At 34.4% G+C, this 12,417-nt stretch overlaps 1 protein-coding gene across 1 annotated transcript; it reads left to right on the top strand.

Annotated features, from left to right (window-relative positions):
• Positions 1 to 9,599, top strand: LOC132054154 (equilibrative nucleotide transporter 3-like). The gene is made up of 9 exons (XM_059446211.1): positions 1 to 96; positions 4,084 to 4,191; positions 4,312 to 4,416; positions 4,938 to 5,093; positions 6,221 to 6,364; positions 6,637 to 6,738; positions 7,537 to 7,641; positions 8,532 to 8,692; positions 9,560 to 9,599. The coding sequence occupies exons 1-9, from the start codon at positions 1 to 3 to the stop codon at positions 9,597 to 9,599; spliced, it is 1,017 nt and encodes a 338-aa protein (XP_059302194.1).
• Positions 9,600 to 12,417: the final 2,818 nt, after the last annotated feature.

Raw genomic sequence — 12,417 nt, 5'->3', positions numbered from 1 at the left:
ATGGCGGATGAAACTAAATTAAGTGTTGCTGATTCAACTGGTAGCATACCTCATACAGATGATACTGATAGCAATGATAACTCACTTGACACCCAGGTAACAAAGAAAAGAAAAGAAAAGAAATGCAATCTAGATCTATTGTTTGGGGTCATTTTGAGAAGATTGTTGTACAAGGAATTGATAGAGCGAAGTGTAAGTATTGTAAAAAAGATCTTCGCCGCAAATCGTAAATGGGACAACGGGATTGAGACAACATTTAGGGAGGTGCAACGCATATAAATCCCTTATTAAACCTCCCACTCAGAAAAAGATACATTTTCCATCTAAGGATAAGAATGAGATAGAGGAGCATTGGGAATTTGATCAACAATTAATTAGGAGGGCTTTAGTTGAGATGATAATTATTGATGAACTACCATTTAACTTTGTAGAAAAGGAAGGCTTCAAGAAGTTTATGAGTCAAGCCCAACCTCTGTTTCAAATTCCTTCCCGTAGAACAATAACAAGGGATTGTTATGAACGTATTTCGAGACAAAATTTGAAGAAGTCTTTTAGAGAAGCACATTCAAAAGTTTGCCTTACCACAGACACATGGACATCATTGCAAAAAATTAATTATATGTGTTTGACTGCTCACTTTATTGATAAAGATTGGAAGTTGCATAAAAGAATACTGAATTTTGCCCCGTCACTAGTCATAAGGGTGAGCACATGGCGGAGACTATTAGTAATTGCACCCATTGGAACTTGGACAAGGTATTTACTATTACTTGTTGATAATGCTTCTTCAAACGATGTTACTTGTTAGAGAATTGTCTAAACAAGCTAAATATGTGGGGAACTAATATAATGGATGGTAAGCATCTTCACGTGAGGTGTATGGCTCACATACTTAATCTAATTGTGCAAGAAGGTTTGAAGGAAATTGATGCTTCTGTTAAACGTGTTAGGCAAATGGTAAGGTATGATGGTTCAAGACAATGAAGAAGGGCGTAAAGCTAGGTGCTTAACATGCGGTGCGATACTTAATTGTCTTAGAGCAAATGGCACATCTAGCTTAATGAATCATATTGAGAGATGTCTTGAAGATAGGCGGATTCACCTTCAACTTTAAGCTTATGTTTTGAATTTGGTGAATTTCGGACTTAATTATGATTGTTATGTGAGACGATGGATTTAACACTTAGTGTTACAACTTATGTTTTGTATTTGGAGCTAAAATTTAGGACATTTATGTTGTTTGGCCGTTTGGCTGTTTGGCCGCTGCTCATTTTATCGTTATGTTGTTTGTGTTGCTTGTTTTTGTCTTGTACGTTGTTTGTTGCTGGTTACTGATTTTGAGCAATTTGATAATCGCATTGTTGTTGATCTTCTTCTTTGAATCGTGTGCTGCCGCCTTTGCCACCCGTTTCAGCTTGCTTTAAACCGAACCGTGGTGCTCTTTGCCAAGCCAGCGCTTCTTCTTCTTGTCGAACCGTGGTGTCTTTCTACGCTTTAAGCGCTTCTTGCCGCGAACCGTGGTGCCGCCGCCACGCGTCACTTGCCGGCGCTTGCTGAACCGTGTGCTTCTTTGCGCGATTTGCCAATGCCGCGGCTGCCTTGCCGAACCGTAGTCTTCTTCCGCCACGCCAGCCGTGCCGCGGCCGCTGAACTGTGGTGCTGCTGCCACAGTTTTGTTGTCCTGAAAGCCTGAATTGAAAACACTGAATTGAAAAAACCGAAACTGAACCGAACCAAACCAAACTTCAAAAAACCGAAACCGAAAGAACCGAACCGAACTAGTTTGGTTCGGTGTTTGGTGTCCACTTTCAAAAAACCGAACCCGAAATAGCCGAACCGAAGTATGAGAAAACCGAACCGAAGAACCGAACGCCCACCCCTACCTCCCCTAATAGATTTTAGGGTTATTAGGTCTTCAACAGGGTCTATACTATTGTCAGCCTACACCAATACATGGCGTGATTCAGGCCCTATAAGAAACCTAACAATTAAGCGGCCAAAATCATGTCCGCCAATTATATTTATTTTGCCCGTTTTATAAACGCAATAATCATATTAATGATAGTCCACATTTAATAAAAATTCCAACAATGGAATCTTCTGTAATTTCGTTTTATTTATCAAATAGAGACAGGTAACTCTAAATGTAGAAGAGCTGTTGGATTTTTTTTTTCCCCTTTAATTATATATTCGATATCTAATATTCACTGAGTCGCCGAATATGTATTTACATCATCAAGGGACCCCTATAAACATGCTGATCATCTGAGTCTTTATAAATTTTGGAAGTCTTGATTTAGAAGGTTTTAATATCTCCGTCATATTAAATTTTCTTTTAATCAACAATGATTGATCGAAAAGATGCGAAAATACACAGAAGTATATTAAAGGACCAATTATCTTGACTTCACTTTCCTTAAGCAGTTCTGTCTTCCTAACAAAAGCAAGCTCCTCCTTTCTTGACAATTGATAAGGTGTTCATCAATTTCTCTCTTTTTATATAGTTTATCTACACTAGAAATGCTTCTATTTCATACTATTTACTTTTCAGATATTGTAATATAATATCGTAAGTGTCCTGTATTCTCCTCCTCGTCCTCCTTATTATTATTATTCTTGAATTTCAACTTTAGTTCGATATGCATGCTTTTCACATTTGACACTTTTATTTTGAGGAATAAATATCAGCAAGCTATATATGCATCCATTTCTAATTTCATTCCCATGTAACATATACTCCCCCGTCCCATAATAAGTGTCACCTTAATCCAAAAAATTTGTCTCATAATAAGTGTCACCTTAGGCAATCAAGACATAAATTGGCTAGTTTTTCCAACTCTACCCTTAGTCAAAAATTGACAAGTTAAAGTACCATCTAAATGATTATTGGAAAGGGTCATTTGCACGATTGCCCTTATTCGGGGGTGGTCTCTAATTTTTACCCCTCAAATTGGTGGTCTTTAATTTTTGCCCTTCGCTAAAAACCCCTTGGTTCCAGGTTCGAACCCCGCTCAGTCAAAAATTTTAAAAAATTCGCAAGGTAGAGTTTGGATTCGCAAGACAAAGTTTTGCTACCTTGAGGCAGAGTTTCAAACTTTACCTTAAGGCAGAGTTTGCCTCAAACTCTAGCTGACCAGGAAAGTTTGACTGCAAACTCTACTTAAGGCAGAGTTTTGCCTTCAGGCATAAGACAATTTTTTTTTTTTTTTTACTCAATTGAAATTTTGCAAAACTCTGCCCTAAGGCCTAACTTTTGCCTGAATAGGCCTAATTTTGCTACGAAACTTTGCCTTGCTATTTTTTATTTTATTTTTTACTGAGTCGGGGTTTGAACCCCAAACCTCATGGTATTAGGCGAAGGACAAAAATTAAAGACCGGCAAATTGAGGGGAGAAAATTAAAGACCAGTGCCTTTGAAGGGCAATCCGCAAAAAAAAAAAAAAAAATGGATTGGAAAAGCCACATAGGAACTTGGTATTGTTACTTGGTATTGTTGGATTTCGAATGTCAAAAGGTTTACTACTTGTGCATGTTTTAATCAAGAGGAAAAAATAATTTTTTTCATTATATAGGGGTAATTTAGTAAACTTTATATTGCATTATTGGTTTCTTAATATGGGTGTTTTTGGCTAAGGTGACACTTATTATGGGATGGAGGGATGGGTGTTTTTGGCTAAGGTGACACTTATTATGGGATGGAGGGAGTAGTATATAGTTTGTGCTATACTATATCAGGGGTAGAGCAAGGTGGACGCAAGCAGTACCGGAGTTAGGATTTTTAGGAATTCAAAATATAACGAAGTAAATACATAAAGAAATTAATTAGGGGCTTCAACATCTACAATATATACATAAAAATAATTTTGACCTTATATAATATAATTTTCTGGAGGTTTGTCGTCTTTTGTTGAAAATTACACTGTATATATAAGGTCAAGCTTATTTTTTATGTATATATTGTAGATGTTAAATACCTTGGTTTCTTTGTATGTTTACTTCTTCATAGTTTCATTGTCCTCAGTAAAAATCCTAAGTGAAAATTGTTGCTCCATCACTGCTTGTTATATATCTATATTAATTAAGTTGTCATTTGCAACTGGTGAACACTGTTGTGCAATCTCTTATTCAGAGCCAAAAGCGGCCATGACAATTGCTGATTCAACCAGAATTCCAAGTCCAGCCAGGCTAGAGGTACTGTTTTTGAGTCTCAATCTTTGTTACCCTTTATATATACTGTTAATCCCAGAATGGAGTTTTACAGTTAAAAATTCTGCTTTTGACAGAGATATATATATGTATCTGAATTTTCAGGGGAAATATAGTGGAATGGTGGTATGTTGGATTCTTGGACTTGGGTCTCTTGTTTCTTGGAATAGTATGCTCACTATTGGAGATTACTATTATGAACTCTTTCCGGTGAGTGTCCCTTAAACCATCGTTTTCTTATGTGTTTTAATTAACATCAATACAACTTATAGAGTAAAATGTTTCTTACGCGATTATGTACTTAAAAAATAACTACATGTAACTATTATCCACGGAGTATTAGGTCGGGCCAAAACATGATTTATTTTTTGTTTTTTGAAGTGGTGTCATGCACACGTATATTACGTTAGGTGAGTTGCTAACGGTGATTGTACTTAACTACGTGACAATTTTATATGTGTGACAACCTACATGTGATTCTAGGATCAAATTTGGTATTTTTCGATGTTATTTTTTATTTGTTGTTGTGTATATATTTAGTCATTATCATTATAGAAATTAATTTTGTGACATTGATATAATTAACTAAAAGTTGAATAAACACATACATGCATGAAACAATCTAGAATTATTCAATGTTGGATTAGTTAATTAGTACTTCCAAATAAACAGACTTGACTTTTAGATTGTCTTCTGACTAATTTGCTTTTGTCATGTAAATTGTAATGAAGAAATACCATCCTTCAAGGGTGCTCACAATCATTTATCAACCGTTTGCACTTGCAACAATTGCAATTCTTGCACATAATGAGGCAAAGATTGACACAAGAAAGCGCAACTTAACCGGATATACCATGTTCTTCTCAACAACATTAGCACTCCTAGTGGTATGTATACTTCTTCACTTTCAATTTATATAACATAAGTTGACTCGGTAAGGAACTTAAAAAAAAAAATTGCAATTTAAAATTTGTCATAATATTTATGTTGCTAGAAATTATCTCATTAAAAATGTGTTTGGTCTGGAGAAAAATATTATCTAGAAAATATGTCTTCGATTTTTCCATGTTTGACTAGTCAAATATTTGGAAAACTTTGACTAGTCAAATATTTGGAAAACATTCTTTCTAAAAATATAAGTTATCTAAAAATGAGAAAAATGACTTTCTGATAGAGGTAGGAAAAACAAATTTCATAAGTAGCATTCCGCTCCTCCCCGTCTTCCAACATACCAAATTTCACCCCACCCCCATAGCCAGGGGTGGAGGGAGAGTATTAGTTATGGGTTCGGACGACAATAACTTTTGTTTAGATCCTACATTTATATTAAAAATATCATTGAAAATGTATGAACATTTAGTTGCACACCCAGTAAGTATGACGACTATAGGTTTGGTGGCAAGTTCAAAACCCGAAAACTCTAAATTCTGGCCCCGCTTCTAGCCCTAGCCCCTACTCCATCACCCCACACCCTACCCCCGCTCTGACTCCAACCTCTACTCTTATAGTATTTTGCCTAGATTATATGTAAATGCTTAAAAGATAATATCTTTTATTTACTCATCAAACATCAAAAAATAAGAAAACTACTTATGTTTCAGAAAAATATTTTCCTTCATACCAAACACATAAAAAATTATTATTAAATACTCCTTCTGTTTCACTTTATGTGAACCTATTTCCTTTTTAGTTCGTGCCAAAATGAATGACCTCTTTCCTAATTTGGAAACAAATTTACTTTATGAAATGATTTACAGCCACACAAATATTTAAGACTTATTTTGAACCACAAGTTTTAAAAGTCTTCACTCTTTCTTAAATGTCGTGTACAGTCAAATGGGTTCACATAAATTGAAACGGAGGGAGTACATTTTTGTAGGACAGACTAAAAAGAAAGTTTACTTATCATTGACATGGAGGGCAGAGGAATTGTGCGATACTGCGATCATCCCTTTCTTTTATTGCCTAATTTTTGTTCATATTCACTTGATTTTTCTTTTCATGTACTTGGCAGTTAGATTTGGCCACATCAGGAAAGGGTGGTTTAGGAAGTTACATTGGTATATGTGCTTTAGTTGCTGCTTTTGGAGTTGCAGATGCTTTAGTTAAAGGTGGCATGGTGGGAGATTTATCCTTCATGTGCCCTGAATTCATCCAAGTAAGATTGGAAATCCTATACATATACCCGTCTGATCTCTCTATAATAGTTACTCCATTTTTTTTAATAACATTTTGTTATAATAACCAAGTGGTTTTTAAATTAAATTTTTATGTTATGTTGTATTGTATATTTTCCATAACAACATTTCACTATAACAACCAAACAGTATTCAGACAATAGATATCGTTATAAAAAGGTTTGATTGTATATGGTTCTTCAAATTGATCTGCGAAAGCGCTTATTTTGGCTGTCATGCATTATTTGTTCAGTCATTCTTAGCTGGTTTGGGTGCCTCTGGAGCTCTTACTGCTGCACTAAGGCTGATTACTAAAGCAGCCTTTGAAAGGGCTACTAACGGTCTTCGCAAAGGAGTTAGTATGTACTCTATATTATTGTCTTTTTTAATGTTTTTGTAACAAACCAGAATTCTCAACACAAATATATATATATATATATATATATATAATCACTGATAGCCAAATTATAACTATAACATTCAAGCTACTGAGTTACAATGGAAAATACTGAAATCAAGTAACTAAATATAGAATAAGAATGGGGATGAGAAGTTCGACTCTGAGAAAGGAGACAAGAGGAACGGAAATACGCATGCTCCTCTTGCTCCCACAAGACGAGATATTATATAAACCTGGATCCCAAACAAATAAATTGTTGGACTGTCCAAATAACTGGCCCGTTCGCATTTTAGCCCCTGGCCAACAACTTGGCCAGCCTCTGTCCAAATAACCGGCCCATAAGCATTGCTTACTTATGGGCCGGTTATTCATTAAGCATTATTAGAGTTATCCCTGTTGATAACAGTATTTGTACTTTTAAAAAAGATTAACATTAAATTATGTTAAACCAATTAAACCAATTAATACTCTACTAATTAAAATTGTAAGGTAAAATCTGAAGGAAAAAAAAGAAGAAGGAATAAATGACTTCTCGTTGAAAATTTAAAACAAATTGTCTAATAACTGGGGCTCGAGGGAGTCCTCGTAATCCTTAAATAGAACATTTAAATTATCGTAGTAGTTTTAATTGATACAATTGATTATTTCCTTAGTCAAAATCATACAAATGTTATTTTTTCAGTTTTATTTCTGGCTATTTCCACATCCTTGGAATTTTTATGCATTGTTCTATATGCATCCATCTTCCCAAAGCTGCCAATCGTTAAGTACTACCGCACAAAGGCAGCTAAAGAAGGATCAGAAACTGTTGCAGCAGACCTAGCGGCAGCCGGCATTCAGAAGGAAACTGCTGATAGTGTAAAGAATTTTTATACCATCAATCAATATAATTAACTATAATGAGGAAAGAAACTAGTTATATTATTATGATATGTTATAACTCTATTTATCAAGTTATCATATCAGGCTTGAAGCTTGTTTGGCCAAACTTTCACAATCGGTTAATTTTGAAAAGTACTTTTTGTCATAAATAATTTTTTGAAAAGTATTAGTTTTTGTTTGGGTAATCAAATAGAAAAATACTTTTGATAATATGAGAGTCGCAATTTGTGCATTTTACCAAGGTTTCAAACAATGCTTCGGTGGAGAAGCTACTTCTTTCAACTTCTACAAATAGTTTCTCGTACTAGCTAGAAATCTTCAAAAATTTTGGCTAAGCACCTTAAGTCCCTAAAATAAGCATTTTTCTTTATAAAAAAAAAAAAAAAAAGATGCATTTTTGGCTTCTCAATTGCCAAACAAACTATTAATATGAATAGTTTAGTTGATTATTACTTCCTTCATCCCAATTTATGTGGTACTGTTCGAATTTTTAGAGTGAAATGAGTTTTTTTTTTTTTTTAATTATTATTTTTTTAATCACAGCCGTTTATGTCTTTTAAATATTTTGAATTGTAAATTATTGCGACATTTAGTACTTTTTACATAATTTCAAAGTATGTAAATTTTATTTCTTAAAGATTCCATGTCCGAATTTTCGATCAAAATCTAAAGTTTGACACTCAAAACTCGAATGGTGCCTCATAAATTGAGAAAGAAGAAGTATATTCAAGTAATGCTTGGTATAGCATAAAAATATATACATTTACACAAAACTTAATCTCAAACTAAAAACTGTATTACTGATTCCGTTTTTTTTTTTTTTTTTTTTTGATGGTACGTTCGTTATGCTCCTGTGAATTGAACAGGATGATAATAATGCTAAACAATTGGAGCGCCTCAGCAACAAAAAATTGATCTTCCAGAACATTGACTGCATGTTGGACATGTACTTGATTTATGTCTTAACTTTCTCAATTTTCCCTGGATTCCTCTACGAGAATACTGGTTCCCACAACTTAGGATCATGGTAAGTTGTTCTGCCATTCATGAAATTTTGCTACAAGTGCTTGCTTCCATGCATGTCATCATTATTAGGCTTTTAAGCAAAATATATAGATATATACGCTTTCTGTTAAATAGTTTGTTATATATAGGGAAAGTGGGTGATTCCACATCGATGGCTAAAAGCCATTTCTTGGTCCTTTTATATATATACACAGGTGGATTTGGCCGAATAATAAATTAATTATTTCATTTTTTCTATAACAGAAAATCAATTTATTTGAATTTAAATTTAAAATAAAAGGACACATGAAGTAAAGTGACTTTTTGGAAAAAGCTTGACTTTTGCCCTATAAATGAATGTGAGTTCCCTACAAAGTAAGAGAAAATCTACAAGTATCATATTTGTGACTTGTTGTATCCTGAAGAGAAAATTGTCAGTATTTTCTCTAAATTTGTATACGGGTAATATTTTTTTTAAGGAAAATCGTTCTCATGCCTCAAGCCTTCTTTGTTTTCGTTTTCTTCTTATAGTTTTCTAACACTTTCGTCCTAATTTATGAGTCATATTTTTTTAGACTGCCCCAAAAAAAAAAGGTCATATGGTCAAACTTTTCTATAACAACGTCGTTTATAGTAGTACATATAATATAACATAATGTGAAAGTTTTCAAAAAAAAAACTTGGGTTATAGTGAAATAGTTTGTGAATTTTATAGATAGGTCTGATTGTTTGTTTAGAAATAATTTAACTTTGAACTTTCCTTACTGGGATGATTTGTAGTTACACGGTATCACATAAATTTGGATGGAGGGAGTAATAGTTTGAAGGGGAAAAAAAAAAGGAAATGATCAATATTATTTCAATCTGAAGTAGTCTTATCATTCTGCAGTGTACCTCCACTTAAACTTCACGCTTTGAACTTGAAATAAGTTGAAGTATTATCAAGATAATGCCTGCTGGTAATTTATAAATAGATGCTTCCATAAGAAAAATTAATTTAATAAAAATGGTTTTCTTGTTTCAAGTATGGTTTAGTCCTGATAACAATGTGCAATGTGTGCGATTTTATCTCAAGATACATTCCTCTGGTTGAGAAATTGAAGTTGAAATCGCGAAAGGGCCTAATGATCGCAACATTGTCTCGTTTCTTGTTCATTCCTTGTTTCTATTTCACCGCGAAGTATGGTGATCAGGGCTGGATGATAATGCTCGTCTCCTTCCTCGGACTCACCAATGGTTATCTCACTGTTTGTGTCCTCACAATTGCTCCTCAAGGATACAAGGTTGGTAAAATCTTACTTTTAGTCTCTTCTAAAAAAGATATTACTCCCTCGGCCTCGATGTGATAGTATTTGAATTGACACAGAATTTGAGAAAGAAAGAAAGATTGACATTTTTGTGTCTATAAAATCATGTCATTAAGAGTAAAATGAAAAATTTAAAGTTGGTCTGTTTTTAAATATAGAAAGGTGTCATTTCTTATATAAATAGAACTATAAAAGAAGCTTAAAATTTTGAACTCTATTTGTGTAGGGACCTGAGCAAAATGCGTTGGGTAATTTGCTAGTATTAAGCCTACAAGCTGGAATATCTTCTGGCATTGCCCTGGATTGGTTGTGGCTTATTGGTAATGGGAAGTTCTAAGGAGACTAAGTTCTCTAAGATTGATAGAATATAACAGCTATCTGTATCATGGCGTGGGGATCATTGTGTTGTGGCTTCATATCTGCTGGTTGCTCTCTTTTATATCCTGGTTTTGAAGTTTCTATTTCTACAAAAATATTGTACATATAGACACAGGTGAAATGAGGAATTTCGCTAAGGGTGTTCAAAATTTAATAAATATGTAAAAAAGTACTGTCTTTGTCTCAATTTATATGAATGTATTTGACTAGGCATGAAGTTAAAGAATGAAATAATGACTTTTAAAACTTGTAGTCTAAAATAGTCATAGATATTTGTGTGATAGAAATCATTTCAGTGAAGGTAAATTGGGGTGTTTAATGTTAAATTGCTACTAAATATAGAACTGAATAAAAAGGAAAAAATGTCACATAAATTGGGATGGGGGATTACTAGGTAAGCCGAAGGCCATAATATTTAACATATGTATGCAGTAAGGGTATTGAAATGACCACCTTCAACTCACCTAGTTACGCCCCTGTATATAGATAACGATCACATTGTCAAAACGCGAATAGAAACAGAGCTCTTTAATCGCAAATATGTTACTAACATTGGCTTATCTGTCCATAGTATTAGGTCTCTCGCTCACTGAAAGCTATGAAACTATAGTGTGTAGTCTGTGGTAGTTCAAAATTGTAATTGACACCATTCGAGCTCATAGGTCAGCAGTGTTTACACTACATAGTAGAATTTAAGTTTTTTCTTTCAGAAAATAAGCTAACCCACTGATTTCCCATGTGTTCTCACTACTAAAAAAACAGGAATTTTCGATCAAAAATTTCGACCACACGAGGTCGAAAAAGCCTTTATTTCGACCACAGGCGTAGGTCGCTAACACGTAGGTCGAAATTTTTACCGAAATTAAGAAAGAAACTGTTTTCGACCACATGTGGTCGAAAATATTATTTTATAATTAAATTATATTTAATTTTTTCAACTACACGTGATCGAATGATTATTTATCTTTAAATATTATTTAAATATTTCGACCACGTGAGGTCGAAATATGAAAAATTTAAATATAAAAAGAAATTTATTTACAATTCGCCACATGTGGTCGAAATTGTAAAGTCCGCCCAGAATTTCGACTACATGTGGTCGAAATCTGGCAACAATATTGCTAAATTTCGACCACATGTGGTCGAAATTGTGTTTTCTGGGTACAATTTCGACCTCACGTGGTCGAAATTTAGAAATATCCGGGCTAATTTTCGACCACTGGATTATTTTTTCCAGCATTTGCCTGCTTTTAGCAGCCCACCTACCAATTTCCAAACAACCAAATTCATCAACCAAAACAACCATCCAATTCATCAACAGTGCAACATAACAATCATAAAACAATGTTAAAACACTTGAACACTTAAACATTGTCCATTCAAACACTTATAAACAATCAAATTCAACCTCAAAGTACCTAATATTAAAACTACATTCAAACACTTAAACATCATAAGCTTAAAAGTACTTCTAATTCGAATTAAAACTAAATTCAAACCCTTAAACATAATATACATATCCATTTAAACATAGCAGAATTAGAATCCAAAAGTACACGAATCAAAAAGGTCAACGTTGGGTGTTAGAGACATGATCCGAATCCTCCCCACTAGACTCATCGACAAGAGCATGATTTATGTCAGCCTGTGACCTACGTTGTCTACCTTGGGAAGATCGGGTTGGTTGGGGGGCTGTGACCTACGAGCATCCCCAGGACACGGGGGAATATGAAACGTCCCTGAATTGAGTAAGCTATTAGTTTGGGCTTGCATACCCAACATCCTGGCCTCCGAGGAATTAAGTGTTCTTGTTAGCTGAGCAACTTGATACTTCATAGCTTCACACTCCTTAGGATCAATTGCCCCATCATTAGTAGCACCTATGCCTTCAAGGGCCGACGGGTATCGACGAAAGGCTCGATTAGGCATCCCATAAACTGTCCCATGCCTTATTGGGGGAGCAACCTTCTCAATCCACTGTTGCCGTATTACCTCTTTGGTCATCAGCGTGCTACTTGGCTGAGTGGCTCGAAACTCCCCAAAGTGTTATTGAAATTCGTTC

This window comes from Lycium ferocissimum, chromosome 4, assembly GCF_029784015.1.
Source record: "Lycium ferocissimum isolate CSIRO_LF1 chromosome 4, AGI_CSIRO_Lferr_CH_V1, whole genome shotgun sequence".
Taxonomy (NCBI): domain Eukaryota; kingdom Viridiplantae; phylum Streptophyta; class Magnoliopsida; order Solanales; family Solanaceae; genus Lycium; species Lycium ferocissimum.
This window is presented reverse-complemented; position numbering and strand designations above follow the sequence as displayed.

Excerpts from the sequence above, each read along its gene's own strand:
- LOC132054154 (XM_059446211.1), top strand. The coding sequence starts at position 1 with ATGGCGGATGAAACTAAATTAAGTGTTGCTGATTCAACTGGTAGCATA. Across the intron at positions 6,739-7,536 it reads CTAACGGTCTTCGCAAAGGA|CTGCCAATCGTTAAGTACTA; the intron begins GTTAGTATGTAC and ends ATCTTCCCAAAG. Across the intron at positions 7,642-8,531 it reads AGAAGGAAACTGCTGATAGT|GATGATAATAATGCTAAACA; the intron begins GTAAAGAATTTT and ends TGAATTGAACAG.